General features: G+C 41.7%; 2 protein-coding genes across 6 annotated transcripts in view; both read right to left on the bottom strand.

The window, feature by feature from the left end:
- Positions 1–19,473, bottom strand: part of gtf2ird1 (GTF2I repeat domain containing 1) — a 44,241-nt gene extending 24,768 nt beyond the window's left edge. For 2 of the 4 annotated variants that reach the window (XM_050038748.1, XM_050038756.1), the window contains exons 1-7: positions 19,132–19,473; positions 11,759–11,888; positions 11,301–11,442; positions 8,909–9,085; positions 8,491–8,674; positions 4,129–4,448; positions 962–1,057 (exon numbers count right to left, since the gene is read on the bottom strand). In XM_050038748.1, the coding sequence (XP_049894705.1) occupies positions 962–1,057; positions 4,129–4,448; positions 8,491–8,674; positions 8,909–9,085; positions 11,301–11,442; positions 11,759–11,884 (1,045 nt within the window). In that variant the 5' untranslated portion in view covers positions 11,885–11,888; positions 19,132–19,473. Of the gene's footprint in view, positions 1–961; positions 1,058–4,128; positions 4,449–8,490; positions 8,675–8,908; positions 9,086–11,300; positions 11,443–11,758; positions 11,889–18,862; positions 19,088–19,131 lie in introns of those variants that run through there. The other 2 variants (XM_050038729.1, XM_050038739.1) reach the window with 2 other exon arrangements.
- Positions 19,474–20,532: 1,059 nt separating this feature from the next.
- clip2 (CAP-GLY domain containing linker protein 2) overlaps positions 20,533–25,001 on the bottom strand; it is a 58,235-nt gene continuing 53,766 nt past the window's right edge. For both annotated transcript variants that reach the window (XM_050038708.1, XM_050038719.1), the window contains one exon: positions 20,533–24,983. In XM_050038708.1, the coding sequence (XP_049894665.1) occupies positions 24,972–24,983 (12 nt within the window). In that variant the 3' untranslated portion in view covers positions 20,533–24,971. The remainder of the gene's footprint in view (positions 24,984–25,001) is intronic.

Raw genomic sequence — 25,001 nt, 5'->3', positions numbered from 1 at the left:
GCGTCGGTGGCTTAGTGGTAGAGCAGGCGCTCCATGTACAAGGCTGTTGCCGCAGCGGCCCGGGTTCGAGTCCAGCCTGTGGCCCTTTGCTGCATGTCATCCCCCTTCTCTCTCTCCCCCTTTCACACTCAACTGTCCTATCCATTAAAGGCAAAAAAATGCCCAAAAAAATATCTTAAAAAAAAAAAAAAAAAAAAAAAAAATGCAGTTCCCCAAATGGCCACTTGAGGCTGGCTACAAAAGTGAGTCAATCCCCAAAGGCAACCACATTAAAATGCCCAACTTTACAGCAGAAATAAACATGTTTACAGCCTGGTACCAAAAACAGTTTTAGTCTCTGTAGCTAATTTTTCCGTTCATGTCGACTGTTATAATTAAGGACATGTCTGCTTTGAGTGCCAGGTGGGTGCTACCCTGTGGCAGCGTTGGTGAGGCAATGTGACCATGGCTTAACCCCTAAAATCAGAGTTTAGCCGTAGCCGCGGCTGTTATGACATAGCATGAAAGTTAATTGCAACTTTCTGGTTGCATAAAAAGTCTTGTCCAGCGTTTGGTCTTGTCCAGCTTAATACAATGTCAGTGAAGCAGTGACATTTAACGTTGAAGCTAATTGAGAGGAAATCTGACAGCAGTATTCAGAACATCAAGGTTTGCGCAGTTAAAATCTTTCACATCTTTAAATATGATTGAAAGGCTGCTCTTCAATGTTGGCTTTCAAAGCGAGTACAAAGTATTCTGTCAGTTGATAAATCTGACTCACAGGTTATTGTTGTTGCTCATTTACATATCCAAATATATAATTGTTGCCTGAGACAAAGGATGTGACGAAGGGTAAACTTGCTCAGTCTGTCTGACGCCTCTTTGAAAAACAATAAACCAGTGTTATGCATTTAAATGAGGCCAGCTGCTGACAGTAATGTGTGATATTAACATAGCTTGTTGGTTATACGTTAAACCATACCTGACTTTTCATGCACGATGGAGAAGAGTAGCCTCTTGGAGATGTGGATGCCGGGAGGGCTCTGACCTTGCTCACCAGGTAGTCGTGTTGTCTCATCTGAAAATGTAAGATGAATGAATATGTTCAGATCAGTTCACTTTCAGTCAGAGATGTTCACTAGATGTTCAGTAATTACTTTTTTAGTTTGACTAAATTATGTGTTTTTCTACATTTTAGAGTCTTGACTTTTATTGGAGCACTTCAAATAAACAGTAGGTAAACAACCTGACTTACCTACCCAACTACTGGTGGCTCTGCGTTAAATGACTCATTTAGAGATGTGAGTATAACAAGAATATGTGCTATAAAAGTAAAGTGCTGCTTTGGATGAAATAATGAGCGGTATAATAATCAGACTTCAAAGCACACAGCAAATTTAACACTTTTCCAGGCACACCGGAGGCGAAGGATAAGGCACTTAGTCTGAAATAAATTTTTTTTAATACAGAGATTTTGCTTTTCATTATCATTATGATCATCATTGTGAATGTTATGTCAATCTTGAATTTTGCCTCTATTTACAAAAGGGATCTTTTGAAATTCACCCAGTATTGTTTGAGAAGGAGCCAATGTTCTGCAGCTGGCAGTCAAGCTCTGGCTGTTCTGCTCTGTTAATGCTGCGACTGTGGAACACCCACCCGAAACATCATATAACACTGTTAGAACCATGGATGTATAAAGAGAACTGTACACAAGAACAACGCTGGGCTTTAAAGCCAATTTGATATAGTGGCCAAACTGTATAATTACAACTTCTGGGTTGGATTCCCACGTGATGCCACAGGGCCCAAAAAACTTTTCCCCTATAGACTAGTGAATTCTCCCAATATGGGATCAGTAGCGTTTATCAAATCTTATCTGTCACCGATCCTGTTTGTGATATTCATGGAAAGGATCTCGAGGCAGAGCCGGGGGGAGGAAAGGGTCCAATTTGGGGACCTCAGAATTGCATCTCTGCTTTTTGCAGATGATGTGGTTCTGCTTCATCGCACAGTGACCTCCAGCATGCACTGGGGTGGTTTGCAGCTGAGTGTGAAATGGTCGGGATGAGAGTCAGCACCTCCAAATCTGAGGCCATGGTTCTCTGCCGAAAACTGGAGGATTGCCCCCTCCGGGTTGGGAGAGAGTTACTGCCTCAAGCAAAGGAGTTCAAATATCTCAGGTTCTTGTTAACAAGTGAGGGCAGAATGGAGCTTGAGATGGATCGGCAGTTTGGTGCAGCTTCTGCAGTGATGCGGGCGCTGAGCCGGAAGGCAAAGCCTCCAATTTACTGATCCGTCTATGTCCCAACGCTCACCTATGGTCATGAGCTCCGGGTAGTGACCCAAAGAATGAGGTCGCTGAAACAAGTGGCCAAAATAAGTTATCTCCGTGGGGTGGCTGGGCTCAGCCTTAGAGATAGAGTAAGGAGCTCAGACATCCGGGGGGTGCTCGGAGTAGAGCTGCTGCTCCTTCATGTTGAAAGGGGTCAGTTGAGGTGGTTTGGGCATCTGATCAGGGTGCTTCCTGAGCGTTCCAGGCATGTCCCACTGGTAGGAGGCCCTGGGGTAAACCCAGAACACGCTGGAGGGATTACATATCTCATCTGGCCTAGGAATGCTTTGGGGTCCCCCAGGAGGAGCTGGAAAGTGTTGCTGGGGAGAGGGACGTCTGAGGTGCTGTGCTTTGCCTGCTGCCCCGCGAGAGATGTGTCCAAGTCAGTGGATGTTTTTTGAGGTACATCATCTTCCCAGTACAAACATTTAAACAACTTTTATTTAAATCACTGTGTACTAAAAGTTGAAAAATTCACTAATAGCCAAATCTAAAAAATTTTTCCAACTGTCATTCATGTGAACCCTAGACTGAGCAGGTGGGAGGAGGGGTTAAAGTTAAGTGTACTTGCTCTAGTGAGGATGCGGGTGAGTTTATACCAGAAAGTCAAATGTTTTTGGCTTCATGAACCACTGAGAGGCTTTCATAGGAATGAACAGGGCCGGCCTCCCACACTGTATCCCAGTGGTTCTCGAATGGTGTGCTGTGATGCAAACCCAGGTGTGCCGTGGGATTTCGTGATAACCACACAGTATTATTACAATATTCAACTGGGCCTATACCAAAAGTTATGAATGAATTGTTATTTGACTGTATCAGTATGTTGTGCGCACCCATTTCCTGATAAAGAAGCAAACTCAACCTAAAAAAAAAAAGAATCTAATTTGATTTAATTAAAAAAAACCCTCACAAGGAACTTATTTGTCACCGTTCACACGTGGGAATTAGAAGTGCGTGACACATCACATTAGATTACATTATTTCCTGTTTAATGGATGTGTTATTAATGTTTTGATGTAATTTTAAACTCAAAAAGTTTGAAAACCACTGCTGTATCCAACTCTCTTTACATCCATGGTTGAAACTCACCCTTCACAAGGGTTGCACAATTATTCCAATATTAATCAGGATCATGATTTTGGAATTCCCTCAACTAAATGGACACGATCGACTGCGATACTGATGTTCAACATGTGTGCTCCTCTCTGCTTCATATCAAATTAATCGCCTCCTGAACTAACAGCCAGCCTTCACTTTTGAAGAGCTGTCATGCCGCTATGCATGCACCCTGCAGCGGCAGCCTGAGAACATTTTTCCTGAATGTTGTGACTGCAGACGGGCAAGATGAAAATCATCTGTTCATCATCCACCATCATCTGCTGTGTGGAAGTATTTCGGATTTAAAGTACATGAAACTTGTGTCTGCTCTGCAACACAGCACAACGTACTTGTTAAACAACCTTAAGAAAACACCACAATCTGAATGAACGAGGCCAAGACAAATACTGCTGCTAAAGTTACCTCAATAAATCCCTGTGCATCAACTCAAATATCCAGAATGATGCTGCATAGAGCGTCACAGCACCGTGAACATACATGAGTACAGTACACTAGTACATTTGTACCTCAGCAGGAATGTAGCACAACATGGAGCGAAAGCAGTGCTCTGTTTATTTAAATGTGAAAGTACAATAAAAAATCCTTTGCCCCTAAAATCAATGAATAATTGCTATAAGTAATCATGATCTTGATAATCGTGATCATCATTTTGGCCATAATTGTGCAGCCCTTCCCTCCACACACGGACATCTTACCATTGTTTGCACAGTCCTTGACAGACGTGCTTATCTTGTCTGTCCCTGCTGTCCAGTTGGCCAGCCTGTCCTTGCCCAGGTTGAGGAGCGACATGGGCTTGAAATCCAACTTGCCATCCAGGTGAGGTTTGGAGGACATGGGCATGCCGTACAGGAAGTTAGACAGGACAGAGTTGCTGGAAGTGGCGGGACTCGATGATGTGACTACCTGGGCAGTAGTCTTCCCTGGGCCGTGGCTGCTCGGTGTTATGACGGCGGTGGAAGAGTTGTGATTGACATCAGTGCTGGATTTGGCTTCTCGAGACAAATCTTCTGCTGGCCTGTGCGCGGACACAAAATCAAGAGGAAAGTCATTTGGAGGGTCACATACATCACAGCAAGACATCAAGTGTTTTGTAAACTGTATTGCCTGCCAAGTGCCTCTTGGCTTACACCAACATTTGCTGCAGCAACAGCTCTTTTTGAGGAGGGCGAATGGATCTGCTCCATTATGACATCGCCTTGATAACCTTTAGAGAAAGTAGCAAAAAGATAAATGAAATGAGATGATGTGTTTATTTGGTATTTCAGCTCTTCACCTTTGCCTTCGATTCTACGGTTGTTCTCTCTTCCTCTCGTCATGTGCTTCTTCAAGATAAAGTGGCAAACGGACCAAACACAAGTTTAAGTCTCTATCTTAACAACAGTTACACTGTGTTGCATGTATTTTTAGGTTGTTCATATTCAGCTTTCCTTATGCAAATGATGACACAGTAAACCCTCAGTTTTTTCTGGGCAAGGCATGTGACAGTTCTTAATGGTGCAAACACAGAGAGGAGAGTCTTTACACTCTGCTACAAATCAGAGAAGGCAAAACTGAAACTGAAAAAATATGTGAGTAATCTAATTACTTGATAGCTGCAGAGCATTTAGTGTTTTCAAGGCAGGGTTCACATTGAAGGGAAACTTTGGTATTTTTCCACCTGGACCTTTATGCTCTGCCATTTCTCCTCTAATCATCACGCAGTAACCTGTGACAGACTGTTATGTTACCACAACTTCACACATTCACATACAGTCATGTAAAAAAATTAGGACACCCTATGAAAGCCTGTGTGTTTTTGGACATATGGATATTTAATATCAATTCTAACAATACTGGGAGATTCAGGTAATATAACTAAACAATTAAAACTTAAGAAAAGATTTTTATAACTTTCTGTAAAATGTAATTTTAAAAAAATGCAATTTCTGGTGAGGAATAAATTAGGACACCCCCACATTTATTCCCACTTAAAATGGCTAAAATTACACACAGGTGTATCACATCAGGTGCACATGATTAGAACATCGTTACTCAGCATTTTGAAGGAGGCTTGCCCTTTTAAACCTCAGAAATTTAGTTTGGTGTGCTCCAGACTGCTGAAGTGACAGTGAACACCATGGTGAGATCAAAAGAGCTGTCTGAGGCCTTCAGAAAGAAGATTGTAGCAGCTTATGAGTCTGGTAAGGGATTCAAAAAGATCTCAAAAGAATATGAAATCAGCCATTCCACCGTCCGGAAAATAGTCTACAAGTGGAGGACATTCAAAACAACTGCCACCTTGCCCAGGTCTGGCCGTCCAAGCAAGTTCACCCCGAGAGCAGACCGCAAGATGCTAAAAGAAGTCTCCAAAAACCCTAAAGTATCATCACGGGACCTACAGCAGGCTCTTGCTACTGTTGATGTGAATTTGCATGCCTCTACAATCAGAAAGAGACTGCACAGGTTTAACTTTCATGGGAGGTGTGCAAGGAGGAAACCTTTGCTCTCTAAGAGAAACATGAAGGCCAGACTGAAGTTTGCCAGAGTGAACATAGACAAAGACCAGGACTTCTGGAATAATGTTCTTTGGACAGATGAGTCTAAAATTGAATTATTTGGACGTCAGAAGAGAGGACATGTTTGGCGTAAACCCAATACAGCATTCCAGGAAAAGAACCTCATACCAACTGTGAAGCATGGAGGTGGAAGTGTCATGGTTTGGGGATGCTTTGCTGCAGCAGGACCTGGCCGGCTCACCATCATAGAATCCACCATGAATTCTATCGTCTATCAGAGGGTGCTTGATGAACATGTGAGACCATCTGTAAAAAAATTAAAGCTGAAGCGGAACTGGACCCTGCAACATGACAATGACCCAAAACATACCAGTAAATCCACCAAGGACTGGCTGAAAACTAAGAAATGGAGAGTCCTGGAATGGCCGAGTCAAAGCCCAGATCTTAATCCCATTGAGATGCTGTGGGGTGACTTGAAACGGGCTGTACATGTAAGAAACCCCTCAAACATCTCACAGCTGAAAGAATTCTGCATTGAAGAGTGGGGCAAACTCTTCTCAGACCGATGTCGGAGACTGGTAGACGGCTACAAGAAGCATCTCACTGAAGTTATTTCAGCCAAAGGGGGTAACACTAGCTATTAGGGGGTAGGGTGTCCTAACTTTTTCCTCAGTTAGAATATGCATTTTTATTGATATCTTTTGTTTAATGAGTGAAACAAGGTTAACTTTTGTTGTTTACCTGCAATTAAATCACTTTCTTTCCCAGAGATAAAGAAAAACAAGATCAGACATCGATACGTGAACATTTGTTATTAAAGAACTGAATATTTAATGGGGTGTCCTAATTTTTTCACATGACTGTATATGGAGTTTTTTGTTGAGCTGCGAGCGTCACCTAGGTTTACATTACCAAAGGTTTATGACAAAATCCCTTGACGACACTGACTCCTGTGTGCGCACGGTGAGAGAGGAGAGGGATAGACACTGTGCTGCTGCCAGAGGAGCCGCTGAAAGAGTTCCCTCTGAGCGGTAAGTCACTAAAAGAGTCTGAGAAGTCCGGGGCTGTTCATAAAACATTCAGGACACCAGTTTATTCCACACTACCGAAGCTGCTCCTCTTTTAGTATCATGATACTAATTTTTCATATATCAAAAATAATACCTGTATGATTGTGAACGAGATGACATGGCACACCCCTCACATTTGGCCAATCAGATGGAGCCCTACTGCCCTAGATGCCAGGATGTAGATGCAAGAGGGAGACTTAAGGCCTACTGGTTTTGTTTTTTCTCATGTCAAAAAAACTGCTGAGAGTGAACTTGTGTTTTGGACATTATCATACTGCCCGTGATGTGCTCTGCATAGATCTAACACCTGTCCGCCCGCCCACACGTTCCCATCACCCGGCTCTCTGAAGCTTGGTGTGCTGCCGTTTCCTGCTGAAGAGGAAAGGGCGGCAAGACGGTCCCCAAGGACTGCTGGTAGACAATAACCTTGTATTTTAAGGTTCATAAAATACACCACGAATAAGTAGGATATTACTACAGACTATACTGTCATCTTACTTCTCAGCATCTGCATCACTCATGTCACTGACGCCATGTCAGTGGTGCTTTTCTTTCTCCACTTGAATGTTTATCAAAACAAATTCTGTGACATTGACATGTTGGTTACAACAGCTTAATAGAATAATAAGAGCTAACGAAACAAAAACTGCTTGGGTGAATTCACATTTTTACAGCCTTTAGGATTAGTGTATCTTCCTGGGTAACCTAACCTAACCCTGTAAGTTTATATGGGGTGTTCACTTTGTATTGGTAAAAACATACTGGGCTCATGACCTTGATCAGCCTGACTTAAATGTATATTGCAATCATACCAGTACCCTCCCCACAACTACATACTATAATCAGAGCATTTTGGCTGTCAACAGGTTCAAAGTCAACATAGACTGTCCCTGCATGACATTCCCGCTCCTGTCCTTGCTGTCACCTGTTCATTATGTTCTGTTTATAAGCTGAGTGACTGAGCTGACCTCTCAAATAAATGTTGACTTAACCAGAAGTTCTACAACAAGAACCAGTAGCTAGGCTTTGTTCAGACAGACATCCGCACTGTGTGAAAAATTCTTGTTCAATTGAAAGTTGTTTTTTTTTTTGGCTGGATCAATCTGCATTGGCACCCCCCACATCAACATAAATCTTACTCCAAACATGTTCTGGAGAGAGACTAACATGTAACCTGAGAGAGTGTTTTTCCACAGCTGAATTAAAACCCTGTCTATCCCTCACTAATGCACTACAGCCTGTCTGCTACCAATAACTAGCTCCAATAGATGCCAGGACAGCTATGTGCTTTCAGCCATACACAAGCATCTATCTCTGGAAAGCATTAGAGGCTAAGTTGAAATGCCAAACTTCCTTTTTTCCATTTTGGTGTGATCAGATGTGAAACAGCTGGTTTCATAATCTGATGCGAGCGTTCAAACAGCAGTCTGTTATCCCCCACAGCAGTGTGTTAGACAGTAACAGACAACAGATTTTGACTTCGCAGACGCACCTTTTTACTGTGAACTGGATGCGGTGGCTCTGCTCCAGAATCTTCATCAGTGTCTTGGTATCATACTCAGAGGGCTTCTTCAGGGTGACTCCCTCAGGCAAACCGTGGGCCACCACACAGCTGGGGTCCTTCTGGATCCACTCATAAGGCACAGGGACCAGGCTGCTCTTCCCCACAGCCTCACCTGCACATTGCACGAGGTAGTGTGAGCACAATGGCAATGTAGTACAGAATAAAACCTAAACGAAAACGCTTCTGTTCTGCTTTTGGATAACTAGAATTACAACTAACTAATGATAAATCTTTGCTTTGGTCATTTATGTTTTTGTTATGAATAGGGTTTCACAGTTAAGATAAGAGTTGTATGGCATTAAAAATAACTACTGAGGAAAACACGCTGCACTTGGTAAATCCTTACTGTAGAGTACAGTGAAGACTTCCTCCACCATCTTCCTCAGAACAAAGATGTTGGACTGAGCATCCGATGGAGCTCTCGGTTTCCCGTGCTCACCATCTTTACTCGGTTTGCTGAGATCGCCTTCCTGGTCTTTGGTATGAGCGTTTGCTGTGGTCAGATTCTGCAGACATGGCCCCCCTAAAGCCAAATAACAAAAACAAGATTAGAGATAACAAGTGCAAAAGAACATTTCAGATGCTTGTAGGTCCAAATCGAACAAAATATGAGTCTGAAGAAAGTAAATTTAACTTTCTTTTTACGATTGTTTTTCCTTAACGAAGTCACTTCTTTGACTTTGAAGTAGCTGTATGTGACATTCATTCATTTATATAGCAGCAAACCAGTATTTGTTATGCAAAGATATAGTTGAGTAATGGCAGCTTCTGTGTGGCTTGTTGTGGTAGCCATGCTGGCCACATTCTACTTGGTGCATGTGAGTCCCTGAGTGTATCCCACTGGCCAGCTCTTTACCACAACTCTGCACTGCACCCATACCACTGTCACCTCTGATATCACAGAGATTGCGCTATAGGGCTGCTATCAAGTCCCTTCTTTATGCTGCCTTTGCATATTTACACAGAACCAAACGACGGCAGCATCATCCCGCTTCAGTGTGTGATTTTAGACAGCACACCGGCATCGTGGAATCAAGAGAGGCGTGACGGACGTGACATGTAAGACAACAGCGTCAGCAGCACTTTATAAACAATAACAAATGGCAAAAGATGGCAATAATAATTATTTACTGTCTCTGTTATATGGCAGCTGATCTTGTCCTCTGCTCAGAGTGTAAGGAGCTCCAAAATCGCATTGTTTTCCCAATTTGCAGACATTTACGTCCACTGTTCTTCTTCTTTGAGTTAGCCGCTAACTGCTAACAGCTACTTTTTCTCCTGCAGTGGTTCGCACACATACACACTGTCAAAATGTCGCACACGTCCTGCCCGTGGTCCCTTTGTGCCAGCTGTCCTGTTTATAGAGACACTGTTTTGGCACTATTACAACCTCCTGTGGCGGCTGAAATGCAAGACCGCTCTGTCCTCCTATTCTGCAATCGTACCCTATACACAGCATGCAGAGGAGGCGGCACGATATTCCCGCCTTGATCAGGCAGCGTAAAAGGGGTTTCTGAATCATAGTCATCTGAACGCCACATACAGCTCCTTTAAGGGTGCCAAATAAAACAAGAAAAAAAGAAGACTGAATATCTGGTTCTAAAAAAATAATAAATACCACCTTTTGAAAAATGGTGCCATGTAATATGAATGACTTTTTTGTCTGACAGTGTGTCAGGATAAATGTAAAACTTCTCAAACAACTGGTGATTAGGAAGGCAAGATTAAGTCACTCAGTTCAAACACTCATGTGTTGTTGCTGAATGCCAACTACCTCAAACATACCTAAACAAACGGTTTATGTCTGTTCTATTTCTTTACTAGACAAAACAAAGTGAAGCTACTGTTCCATGTAAGTGGCAGGAAAAACTCATTTCACCTTGAATAACCAGCCTGATAAGATTAAACTGCACAATGGGAGGTCACAACCCCTCAAATTCGGGTTATTAGCTGGGAAACATTGTTGAGTCTGAGGAGATTATTTGCTGTTTTACTTTTGCTTTCAAGGTCAACAGGTGGGACTAAATGTCCCTGTGCTGATTCCTGAAATATGGCTCATCTTACAAACTTGCATACTAGTTTGTTTATAGGAAATGAAGGCCCTACAATTTGGGTGAGAGGTATGCTGCCATATTTTCTCACAAGGCAGCTCTGTCGCCATCAGTGTGTGAGTGTGTATGTAAATGAGGGATTGAGAGGCCAATTGTAAAGTGCTGTGTCCATTACGGCAGAAAAGTGCTGTGTAAATGCACTCCATTTACCTTAATTTGAACCTCTATTAGTGACAAGTATTGCAACATTAACTTACACCTATCCCCTCCTAAACAAGCCTCTGACATGCTTACTGTTTGAGAGTTGTGAGCAATTCAGTGATTCAGTTATTTTGCAAACGTAACACATCGAAAGGTTTTGCCAAATGAGATGTGACAGTTAGTGAATATATCTTTTTATCGAACAAAGTGTGATAAAATGTGTGAAACTGTAACTACTTTGTTTCCTGCCGAAGTGATCTGACATTGAGAAAACCCACGAGGTGCTGCAGTTATTGAAGCTTTTGGCTGAATCTGCATTTGTGCGATCGCAAAACTGTACAATCCTACAGGGAGAGGTCTGACACGAGTGCATTTTTATGTAAGTGCCTCACAGCCGTAGCTATAAAGAGACTGATCAATGCTCCGTCAAGAGGGAATAATAGAAAACAGCATTCGCAATTACACACACAGGAGAGCAGAACTTACGGCAGAACTTGTAGAAGTCTGTTTGGATTTCCCTCCTGGAGTTGAGAAACACTCTGCCCTTATCTGTGCCGACAGCAATCACGCTGTCCTCGTGCACGGTGACACACGCCACCTCAGCATTGAGCTTAGACATCGCCATGCACTGCAAAACAAAGAGGCATCATTTACTCATAAGTCATTACCATAAACTCTGAGGAGGACGTGCAACTCAAGAGTTTGTTAAGAGCTATTCTGATTCTCTTGAGATGGAACAAGATACTTAATTCAGCCCTCAGATACTCTCACAGGGTCGTGCATATTATGAGTTTCATAAAACTGCTACAGAAACTAGATGTTTATTAACATGTTTCAAGGGGGGTTTTCAGTTATTTGCTAAGAGCAGTTAATAACCTTGACGCCACAGATTGAATAAGATCTCCAATGAAATGACATTGTGTGAAACTTGATCTGGAACATACCACTGAGTCGAGGGCAGACACCAGGCTGGTGAGGATCTCCTGTCTGGCTGACACCAGCGGGGCCTGTGGATCGCCCCGGGAGTTTGTCCTGATGCCATCGCATGCCAGCTTCCTCATCTGAGCCATGCCTCTGCGGGGACCAGATGAATACAGTTTAGGCAGGAAGCCACGGTGCGACACAGACAAACTCTGTACGTGAGCATGCATTCATGTACACATGCAACAGTGACCTGCATTCAAAGCAGTTTCTGCTGACATCACTTGGTTTGACTTTAAGCAAATATAAGCGTGCATTCTGGGTATCGATCTGAGACTGGAGGCTGGGAAAGGAATCAAGTGAGAAAGGGGAGACGCTTTTTCTCACCTAGGGTGCATATTTCATATCCTAACAAGACAGATGCTACAGCTATATAAACAGCTCTGTGAGGCTTTATTTAGGCACAGTTAAATGCTTACAACATTATGTTAACATGCTCACCTTCAAAAATGTTAACATACTGATAATTAGCATATAATACATCAGACCAGCAACACGTAATCCAGAGTAGGCTCTCATCTCCACGCCCACTTTTGGAGGAAAACAATCCAGGACTACATGTTAACGTCAACCGTGTGCACAGAGGAGGTTTAAACATGTCTCCAAATTTCTAATGAAAACAAAGCGGTTGAAAATAATGAGGCAAACCGAAGAGTTGCTGTGTAGGTATCATGCCATGGCCAACTCCTTGTTGCCTTTTGGGGGGAAAAACGCACTGTGACATAAGGAGAGAAACAAGGAAACGCAGACAAGCTGGTGTGTAGCGGGTTAATCAAGGCTTTCACAATGAGATCCCAGGCACTTAATATACCCAATATTCACTGTCAGTGTGGTAAATTACTAAATTGTGCTGGTGACAGTGAACATTAGCTGAGTCTAAGGCTGCTGCAGTCACTACAGTCATACAGCATAGCAGCATGACTGTCGTCTCCAGCTAAATATCAGCCTGGATCAAACGGCTGGCTGTTATGAGGTTGGTTTTTACAAACAACAGTGATTCAATCAAATACTGATGTCCAGATTAACAATATCCGGCCACTGTGTTGGGTCATTTATCCACTTGGAAGGGACATGATGCTGATCAACATTAATTTATTAAGTTATCCTGAATGCTCAGGTTCATGCAAGGTCGCAAAACAACCATTAGACATGTCTACATAGCAGATGTTTGTTTAACAAGTAATAAATGCATGCAGACACGCTAAAATATAATCCACACACTTTAAACTGCATTGACAAAAATATAAAATATGATCTTTGGCTTCCTATCCCCCAAAATAGGGCACAGCCTGGACATTCTGCGAAGGTATTTGGTCATAAACCAGAGTATTGGACAAATGTGAGTTTTTAATTAATCCTGAAGAAGATGCAAATGTGTGACCAAAGTTTCATGGCAGTCCATTCAGAAGCTGTTGTGACATTTCACTCAAAACCACAAATGTCAGCCTTACTATACGTTCAAACCAACAGCGCCCAGAGCTTCCAAAACGGCGGAAGTCATTAATTTTCAATGCAAGCCCGGCAACTTGGGCGACCTGGTCGTCAGCCGTGCGTCTTGGCCGACCAAAGTGACCGGAGCGGTCCGGAGGGGAGTTAAAACTCGTTTAACTTTATGGTAATGAGCTCAGATGCATTTCGGCAACAACCAATTGGAATGCTGACATGCTTTGATGAAGCGGGTCCCAGAGAAAAAGCCATGTAACTTTAGTTCCTACAGCACACTTGTTCTGACAATGGATATCGAGAAGTTTATTACAGTAGTCTGCTTTGCGGCTCCTTTAAATTGACAAGCACGGTCGAACGTTCGAATGATTCACGTGATGAGCGACTAGAGCGACCAAAGCCGCCACACAGTCGTGCTTCTTGGGCGTCCGCGAGAGACTTTGCCTCTTTGGAAGCTTCTGGTTTGAACATACATTTATAGTGGCGCTAGAGGAAAGTCAGAGGATCTACAAAGTCATTAGGATTCATCATCTGTGAACCATAAATGTCTGTGCAAAATTTTGAACCAATCCATCAGGTAGATATTGAGATATTTCACTGGATGAGTGAAAAACTTTGAGCTGCTGGTGGTGTTGGAGAAAAAGTCACAGGCTCAACAATAGTGATCCAAACTAAGATATTCATGTCTGGGCCAAAGTGGCCGACCGACCAACAAGGACATCCCTAGAGCCACTCCGCTAGCATGGCTAAAAGCCAAATGAATTTGTATTCAGCAAGTTATGGTTTGCCTTTGTCATTTGGGGCTAATTAGAGCACTCGCATGATGTCATACAAGCCACTTTCTAATGCACTTTCTCTCTTTGACAGATGGTGCAGGAAAAAGAGATACCAAGATAAGGCCTTAAGTTTCCATCACTGCACGTAGAGTACCATGGTGCAACTGTGTGATACATTTAAACAGACGCTTCCTTTAAAAAACAAAATCACCTCAACTCCAAATAACAAGACAGACAATGGAAATTAAAGTAAAGAGGCAAACACATAGGAATTGTTAAAGAAAAACTGCTCGGCTAAAGCCAGGCACTATGTTCTCATGGCAACTGAAACCCGTCTCCTTGGAAACTAATCTCGGGGCATTTGAACAATGCAGCTCTGGCCTTTAATCTCTCCAGACACTGGGAACCATTATACTAGCCTCTGGCAAGCCCAAACCACTGACTCAATAGAGAGAGGACAGAGAGGTAGAGAGAGATAGACAGAGGCAGGGAGAGAAAAGAGGAGGGTGGGTGGGGTGGGGTTCAGCTGCACCAGTCTGAACGTGCCAAGTCTGTTGGCCATCTAAATCTGCCTCCCCTGAGGCCACAGCAAACATTAGCCCCCTCCTAAATTATTACAGCCTCCAAATAGATGGCCTCTTTCCCTCACATATTTAAAAGGCAAAGGAAAGTAGCGAGGAGGAGAAAGGTGGGGATAAGCGTAGGCTCGGGATAATGCCATGTCAATTGCTGTGCAAGAGGAAGCACAAGCACAATGTCACGGTCATGTTATGGGTGCTCTGTGAATATTGAACAGTTCAATGTGGGACAACATTAAAAAAAAAAACATAAGGCAACCAACCATGAGTGTACTATACAGATGAAGGAAAAGAAAACCCAAGATTCTGAGATGCAAATCCTGCTGCAGCTCTGCTGATAGTGAATGACGCAAACTTTGTGGACTTGCCAACACTATTCACTGTGATTTCATCCAAACCATCACTTTGACAAAAGCTCACTTATTCTCTGAGCCCACAAAAATCTGCCAGCAATCCTTTTTAGTGGGAGCTACAGGTTTTGGAACTTGTACGGACTTTGTGCTTTAGTTTCTGTCTTTCAAACAGAGTTCAGTATCACGTAAAGAGGCAATCTTAAGGGTAAAGGAAAGAAACCTTTTGAGCATGTAAAACCCATTGAGGTATGTTTCGAAAACTGCTAAAAAGATGATTAGTAGTAGCCAACAAACTAAAAAAACCTTCCACTTTTTTAAAACATATCGACTGATGTCTTACTACGATGTATGCCTCTTGCAGGGGCTTTCCTGCATCTTAAAATCCTGGGCAAACTGCCGGAGGGCCATTTGGAGCTAACCTCTAAGTGAATTTAAATTTGCCCACAAACTGCATAAAACCTTTTTAAGAAGACCAAAAAAGGGGCTGTAATGCAATGAAGATGTTTACTGACAGAGGGGTACTTTGGCTGCAAATCTAAATAATGTCAATATCTACACAAGTCAGCCAAGGTGACCGATGAATATTTTGTGTCTACGACAGCTCTATGTCAGTTTTCTTTCTTCTTTGGGGTTCTAAAAAAAGGGCTAAACATCACCACATGAAGGTGTATTCGCAGTAGCATTAACCAGAGCTTTTAATTAAGCCATTGTTTTTCAGCATTGACACCAACTTTACATGTCTGTACTCTTCTCTAAGTTAGTAGTAAACCTGTAACTTGGCTTACATAGTCAAATTACGAAAATTAAAGTCTGCTGGCCTGATTCGTGAGGCATCTGTTACTCTCTCAAGTCTGTGTTTTGGATTAACAAACATTTATGTCAAACAAGAAGTCCTGAGCGATATGGAGCAAATCAAATATCAAAACATTTTTACCAAATCCCTCGATATCAACATTGCAACGATATTCTAGGGTTGACTACTGGTGCTTTCACAAAATATTTACACAATTACATTTCTGATAAATAATCGTCAGTAATGTGGATATGATGACTAAGAGGGTAAAGACAAATAAAAAAGCAGCTAGAAGCGTCTGGTAAGTTTAGAAAATGACATCACCTTACTGTAATGCAGCCTTTAAAACCAAAGACAAAAGACATCCACTCTCATATCCCAATACAATATAATATCGATACATTGACCAGCCCTACTTTAAAGCATGATGATGTGGTAACACACAAGGTAAGCATTGCCTAAGCATGGTTTAACAAGATGTGACAGTATTCCAGAAAGTTTAATGGGACTTTAAACGCCCTGCACACCTACACAAGCATTTTCAATTATTCCCGATAATTACAGACCTCTGCTCAGGTTGAAGTTGGGCAGGGCAAAACTAAAATCAAATGATGCCACAAATGCAATGACACAAAATAAATGGCTGCACTCCATCAGACTGTGCCTTGTGATGTTAACTCCCTATCAGCTGATTGTCAAACAGTAGCAGGTAGTGGAGCAGCTGTAGGCTTTAGATGTACTCTGAGGAGTGTTTGTTTTAATCTTGAGCATGTGAATGAGGACACACGAGCTTTCAGGTGACACAGTACGCATCACTGCCAATGGTTTCACACTATTCCTCTGATCTACAGGTGGCGGTGAGCTGCCAAGAAACGGCATTGCTAGTTTTTCATGAGGAAGGACATGCATTCAACATGTTTTATTCACCCTCAAGGATACACACAGTCTCCTTTGGTGAGGAGCACTGAATATAAACAGGAACTCTGTGTGTTGACAAGGTAACTCCACAGGGTACCTTTCATTTAATCTTTTTATGTGTTGGCAGTATATCACATTATCAGGTGGATTCAGCCAAGGTGAGCTATGTGACGTATGAGTTTGTCTGTGTTGTTTGTCATGCTGTTGGTCCACGTTAATTTGTTTATGTACTGCACGGTGCCATGGATTCGGGTCAGCGTGCCGTTTTTAGGATGGAGAGTAAACTACGCCCGACTGGCCCAACTGGTTAAACTTGCACTCTGCAGTATGTTCGATAAAGGTTAAAAATCTGACTGATAACAGGTGGAAGATAACTAATAAGAGTTTCAAAGGCAATGTCGATTAAGTGTAGTTGGTATACGCCAACACACCTGAGAGTATGTCGAATTAGGTGGGATTATATGAGAGAATTACACAGGTACAAAGGATCCTTGAGACAGATGTTTTGTTTCAGAGGTTTGCTGCTTGTTCGATATTCAGTGGGCTAAAATAAGTTAGTAACTGAATGACTCTTGGAGCAAAATGAGCATCAGTCTCAACTACACATCTGGCATTTCACTAATCAAATAATGCACGACAGTTAATTTCTTCAAGGAAGAAAAAGGCACAACTGCAATTTTGACGTACCAGCAATTTACAGTAAGCCAGGGTGTGGTTTGACAGCTACTATCTAACTTATCATTACAGCATACAACAACATAATCCCTTTGTTTACACCCTGTGCCCGAGGCCGTGGCCTTTTGGGAATGTCATCAGTGATGTTATGATTTTTAACTGCTCCGGTGCCAGGCAGGATTCAGTGGCGAACAAAGGACAACAGACATCAGCTTTGTGAAAAATCAATTCATATCAATCCTCCAACAAAGGACTGGATTTGACGAAATTAAAGCAACATAATTGGATGGCAATATTGTGCATGGCATTTGCAGTTAATAGGATGAATCATGCACAACCAGTTATCCTTTGAGCACTGCATGGTTATTATTTTACAATTGAAAATACAGTGACATATAGTGCTTTAACACATTTTCCTTTTCATCTGCTGACAATACTTAAAACAAAATGCTGTGTTTTAAGGGTTTTGTGTTTATATAGCAGCAATTCAATGGCTTTATAACAGGTTAGCGTGGCCATACTACTTGAGCTTGTTAATTAACTCATCAGAGTAACAAATATTCAGAATAACAGCTGATTTATTTTACTTGGGATCATTACAAACAAGGTAAATTTAAACTGCCATACTCTGAATTGAGCTGGCCTGTTGCTGTATTCACACAAGATATTTTAAGGTACGAGCAGGGCCAGGAGTTGTGCTGAGAGTTTCTTGTGCTGGGAAATGCTGCCAGGAGAACTACTATTAAGTTCACATCACATGAGAGAGGAGAGGAATTACTTTGAAAAGCTGGACCCAGGAGAGAAAGCTCCAAACCACAGGATATGAGACCAGGGTGCAATAAATACAGTCTGGGTCTGTTCTTGTAAAGGAAATGAGCGTGTGTACAAATCCGTATTATTTCTCTCCGTGCCTTGTGGATTCAATCCGGCAGACAGTTGCAGCTGACAAAGTTTTATCTCAGTCAGCTTTTTATAAACTTTGACGCTTCTTGTACCAAGTACAGGCAGACAGCTGGGAGCAAAATGGGAAGAAAACAGCACTCTAACTAACGCTGTCTGGAGTCACTGTGACACACAACAAACACTCTGCCTTATCGAAATTGTTGTCTGTTTTGTAGTTTAACAAACACTCCTCCAACCGTGCTACTCTCAGTACAAGATTGTAATTAACGATAAGGCAATTAGCAACCCATTGTTTGAGTTTATTGCAGCTTTATACGATCAAACACGGCTGGAAATTAACTCAGCGAGACTGTCGGTTAAATCTTTCTGTATTTAAATTGTTTCGCTGAAGTTCAAACGTCTTGTTTCCCTTCTCCTTTACACTCGCTACGTTAGCTAGCTGGCTTTGTTGTACTAGCTCGGTAACCTTATCAGTGATAGCAATATATGGGGGATAATTTAGCAAGCAGACAGACGCTGTATCCTAATCGTAAATAAAGGCTAGCACTCCACTCGCAAGGTTACAGGGAGAAGTCCCCTGTAGGCTGACTTAACCGCTAACTAATAGCAACCTTTCTTCACTACTTACCGTGTGTCTAACTAATCAACGCTGGCTAATTAGCTAACGGTATCATAATAACGTTCGGGCGAGCTAACTAGCTAGCTTACACTCGTTAGCTCTGTAGCGTTAGCCCTTTTGCTAGCTAGCGCTAGCACTTTCCTTTCATCTCCTCCCCCAGTCCCGAAATTAGGTTATAATCTGTAATTTCTAAATGTACAGTCACGAAAAGCAACACGCTCCACGACAGCAAACTATATAACTGCTCATGAATATTAAAAGGGACGGCGAAATCTCACCTTAATTAGCGATTAAATAGCCTTGTTGCTGCTGTCAATCCCGGAATAGGTTTATTCCCCCGTTTTAATCCATCAGAAACGCTCACAATTCCCATCCACAATGAAGCTGTGCCGTCTGCTAAAACATCGTAATCCGCCACATCACAATGTGGACTCCGATCGCACGTTTTACTCTCTATTATTTGTGTATTTTTTCTTAGTTTATTTGTCTTTTTCCCTTAACAGAGCAGGGTGTCCCTTTCCCCTTTCTTTGTTCTGTAATCCAGTAAAATTGAAACTCATTCGCCTCCTGCTAATCCCAGCCCAACTCAACAACAGCATCTATTGGCTGCGATTTACATACAGGATTAACGGAGGAACCTCTGGAAATACCCCCGGGCGACAAAATTTACATGCAAAGAAAATATTCCAAGTGCGATTTCTTATTATATTAGGACTATGACAGTTCAAATCACTGTCTGCCACTTGGCTGCAACTTCACACTGTCAGTTTTGCTTTGAGAAATCCCACAGACTGCATGAATGTGTGGTTTGGTGACAGTTGTTGAGTGTCCAAATTATTTATTTTTAAAGATTTAGTCAAAGTGGATATACAGCAGCTACATGGATCTTCTGGCCATGACATTTATGCCACAGCTCTCTTGTGATTGCCTAAAATAGCTTGTCAGTTTGATATAGGGTAAAGTTCATATCCTTGGGGAGGGGAACAAATAGTTATCTTGTAATAAATGTAGCCAGAAACCATTTATAATTAACCTAATCCACTACATCACTATAATCTGGTTACTTTTGCATTAATTTACACCCAAATCACTGTGAAATATTAACTCAAACTGTGTTTCACCAGGAGTAAAAATGTGATTTGTGCCTCTGCTTCACACACGCTGTACTTTTTGCTTGCTTCTGCAAATAAGTAATCACTTATTTACTCAAATGTCACCAGCATAACCAATCTGCCCTCTAGCAGAAAACTGGGACGCGTGGATAAGACCTGACATTTGCCAAGGCCAACAAGTAAAAGTGATATGTGTGGGGCTTCGAAATCCAAAGATTGTAAATAAACATGCAGTGTCTGGGTGTCAGGAGCTTGGCCCTTTTCCCACACAAATGAATTATTGCCTCCTCCTCTCATCAAGTCATTTTAATACCAAATATTTGCCCGAGATGAGATATTTACAGCAGGATTTCTCTCTCTCTGTATATGTGTGTGTGGCAGAGCAATGGATAAATGGTTATGGCTGCAGGCACAATTTCCCAAACCACTGACTTCTTAGTGGTATGAAATCTGACACCACTTTGAATCAGCTTTGCAGAAATATACCTATCTTCTGTGCTTTGCCCTCAAAAACAAACATACAGAAGTGACACAAGTATGAAAGAGTGTGAAATAAAACACCACCAGCCCTTGCCCACATTGTTAATATTTAATGACTCAATCTCCGAAACCATTGCAGCAATAATCCAAAGGGTATGAACCCTCCAGCTGAAAAGGCCATGTACAATATCCAATGGAAAATTTAGCTTTTACCTCAGCTGACTGGTGCCTGCCCTACATGCTTTGCTCAGGAGACACCCCTATTTCCACCCCTACTCACCTCTGCGTGGTGTCTCCTGTGCAGCAATAGCAACCTATGACCAACTACAAAACAGGATCTCCTTGTTTAGTTATGGATAAAACAATATTTGGAAGACTTATGGTGTAAATTCTATACGTGTTGACATTTTTGCAAATTAAATCCAGATGTTACAAACCTGGGGAGGGACATTGTTTGGATTTTAGCTCCCGTGACAGCCCTTCAGTAGCCCCACTTAACAAAAGGACAGTAAAGTAATCCACATCTAGATACAGCATCAAAATGGGCTCAATCAGGCGTCACCTGGGGCTGCTATGTCGTAGCATATAGAGTTAATTAATACTAGTGTATGGATGGAGTCTGATACATAGTCCACAGTAAATAAAATAGCTGATAATTACTTATAAGAGGTGTATTGGTACAGGGTCAGAGTTTAACAGAACAAAAAAAGTCTAGAATAATTCACTATATTCATCCTATAAACATACTGTAACATAACTCAGAGCTGAATTCAGGAGGTCTCCCAGGTTCATGAAGTCCCAGCAGGGAGTCCACTGATGTGCAATGGCTAAAAAGGACTACTTTTTTTTTTTTTTTTTTAGGAAGATTGGCCCAATAGCAACCTTAACTGAACCTTGAAGAGAGCAATGGTGGTTGAAATCATCTCTGTCAGCCTTGTTACAGATAACTCTCCCCTCGTGTACACGTGGATGATAAAGAATACTTTATAATAAGCAGAACTTATGAGGTCGTTTCATGTTTTGTCCATGGCACTGAAATAATTATGTTAATTGTTGTGTTCCTCAAACACGTTAAACAAGTCAACAAAGTGTATCCTATCTTCTTAATTGGTTCTGATGATAGTTTGGCCTAGATTCGACTGCAGGTAGCCATAGCAACAGTGGTGATGCTTTAGAGCATGTTAGTTAATGTTAATGAAGGATTTAACCAGTTCTTCTACATATGTTGGATAAAAAAACATTCCAATGTTCCTGTAATGCTTTCTTTGATGTGGCCATTATATAAGCGTGATAATGCACTCAAAGGATGGAGGAAGGAAAACCGTTTTCTCTGTTTTGTGTGATGCCTCCACCTTCTCCATCTCCATCTTTTTACTCATGTTAATACACTATGCAGAGCTTGATTGCTTACATAAAGTCTAAACCTGAAACAGTTTTCAGAGAATAAATGCACATTCATGAAGGACACTTTAAGAGTATTGTAGCTTGCTCCTGATGTTATCCAGACAGCGCTTTTTTGTTTTTCTGGTATCTGATTTCATAAAAGTTAAAGGAACAACGTGCAAGATTTAGGGGGATTTAGGACATGTTTACACGAAAACGATCTGCTGAAAACGGAATCGTTTCTCATTTTCTTTTTTGAAAGAAGTTCTGTGTTCAGACGGCAGCGTTTTGATAACAATCATCGTGCACACGGATCTGCAAAAATGTCCAAAAACACTGTAGTATACATGCCAGGCCAGTAGATGGCGGTGTGACTTTGCAATCACACAACACGCGCCTGCACACATGCACTTCCTTCTACAGAGCGGTGATGTATAAACAAACAAAACGGCAACCGCACAAATGTTTGTCTGGACGGATGACGAGGTGGAGTTGCTACAGTACATCCACACTTTGCTGGAGAAGCGTTGATAAATTCAAAAGGGTGAGCAGTACAAACAGAGCTCGTGAGTCCGCCATTGTTGTTGTGATGGTCGACTTTCTCGCACATGCCTAGTGACTGGAACCATAATGCACATTTGCATCAGCCAAAACGCAACTAAAGTTTACCGCTTTCAGTTGAAATCGTTGTTGTGTAAACAGGACCCTAGTGTCAACAAGTGGTGGGCACGTCTTCATCTCTTCACACCTAGATCACTGCAACAGCCACTTTTCTTGCCTAAATCAAAAATGTATGAATCGACTCCAGAATGTAAAGAACTCAGCTGTGAGGCTTTGAACCAGAACAAAGAGACGTGACCACATCACTCCAGTTGTACCCTCTTTACGTCGGCTCCCAGTATGATTTAGAATATATTTTAAGATTTTACTGATCACTTTTAAGGCTCTTCATGGTCTCTCTCCCAGCTATATCTCCGACCTCTTAGTGCTGTAAACACCAGGACGTACTTTGAGGTCCTCGGGCAGAGGTCTTTTGTCTGTTCCACAGGCTTGGATTGAAAACTAAAGGGTACAGAGCGCTGGTTGTCAGGGCCCTGAGGCTCTGGAACAGTCTGCCTGAGGAAATCAGGTTGGCTGAGTCAGCGATCTCTTTGAAGTCCCTTTTGAAACATACTTTTATTGGAAAGCCTTTCCTGATTTTACTTGAGTTTTAAGTCCATTTATTATGTCTTTTATTTCCTCAGTTTTTATACACTTAAGTGTTTATATCAGTTCTTTTAAAAGTTGTTGTTTTCATGTCTCGTCTGTTTTAATCATTGACATGCAAAGCACTTTGTAACTCTGTTTTGAAAAGCGCTTTATATGTAAAGATTATTACTATCATTATAATTATTCTTATCCACAGAGGTCTCCTCCTCTCCAAAAAAAAACATCAACAAAAAAAACGGATAAAAACACCCAATAACGCAGTTTCATGTTACAAATCAGTGCTTCTACGATGATGGTCAGCATTTTGGGCTGCTAGCTCGGCACCTACTAGTGTGTGCTCACCTTTTTACTCTGAAAACTTAAGAACAAAATGTTCATGAGGTATTTACCAGAAGCCGAATTATCCGCAGAGGTCTCTTTGTCTCCAACACAAATGGACACGGTGATTAAAAAAGGTAAAAATACTGAATAAAGCAGTTTCATGTTAAAAACTGGTATTTCTCAAATGCTGTTTGGCATGTCGGTGGTGGGGGCTGCTAGTTCAGCACTTGCTGTTATGTGCTCATCGCGGAGGGGCTGCTTACTATAGTGTTCTACGTGAAAACGCAAATGGTCCTATCTTGAGCCAGTGTTCGTTTGTCTTTTCTAGGCTTTTGTATTAACAACATGCCGCTCCCTGTGTAGATATAAACAGCTCATTCTAAGGTAAAGAAAACACAAAGATTCTTGTCGTCAGGTGATTATATGCTAAAGAAAACATAATTATTGTTATATTCCATTTCTGACAATGTATATCCCCAAATCCTACACACTGGATTTTTAAAGTGTGAAATGTTGTTTACAAGTTAAAACACATTCACTCACACACACACACACACACACACACACAAATTGGACGGCTTAAAATCTGTCTTTTGCAGTATCAAAGTGAATGAGAGGATTGAGACAGAAGCAGAGTATTTTGCTGCGGACTGGTGGAAATAAATAGTGTTTGGAACAGACTCAGCACTCAGATGGAAACTGGAGAAGTGGATTATGTGGTGGGAGGTGGTTTTGAAGATGGTTTAAAAATAATTTCCAACCAAATCCTGGCCACCGTTGGAATCCATCATAACAAAAATGGATTTAACCTGATCACAACCAAGAGAGATGAATAATAAACCTTCTGAGCTACTTTGCAGGCCTGTGTTTGTGTTTTCTAATCATAAGAGAGATTTGAGGTATTATTAAAGATCACTTTTAATACTTCCATTACCTGCAGTCACCCACAATTACTTATCATATTGTACACTAAAGCCGAAGCGTGAACACTGGACAGAGCTAAGTATAATGAGTTTTCAACCAGTTCTCTCTACATGTATTAAGTAAAGTGACAACTGAGCCAAACTCCCTAAAAATAATAGTCAGTCATCCTTGAAGAGTTGCTCTGAGTATCACTGGCCGAGACAGCTCACCCATACAGGATTATAACAAAGCTGAGGAGAAGAGTAAAAGCAATAAATAAAACAAACAAATCGACTGAGACCCAGTTCTTCACATCGTCGTCCATAAGCCGTTTCGCCTTCTGGTTCAAAATGTAGAATTGTCACAGAGTCCCCGGCAACTCGCAGATTGAAAATTTCTAACTACTGTAAAGCATCAGAAGTTGCCATTCTGTACGTTCTCAGGAGTTGTACCGATAATATCTCTTCATGTCCATGTCCCATTTCCTGTTTATATTTTATAGTACTTTAAGCGGTCTTCATGATTGGCTAATAGGTGCTTTCTGCAACAACACATAAATTCACTCGAGATAGAGATTCGCTGTTTTGGTTTTAACTGTAAACTGAAATGTTCTTCAGGCGTCCGTCGCAGGATCAGGAGTAACATCGGACGAGCTTTCTTTAAGATGTACCTCCGCGTGCCCCAGTTCACTCTTATCTCTTCCGCTCATATCAGTGTTGTTCCTGAAAAGCAAAAAACAA

This window comes from Epinephelus moara, chromosome 3 (genome assembly GCF_006386435.1).
Source record: "Epinephelus moara isolate mb chromosome 3, YSFRI_EMoa_1.0, whole genome shotgun sequence".
NCBI lineage: Eukaryota > Metazoa > Chordata > Actinopteri > Perciformes > Serranidae > Epinephelus > Epinephelus moara.
This window is presented reverse-complemented; position numbering and strand designations above follow the sequence as displayed.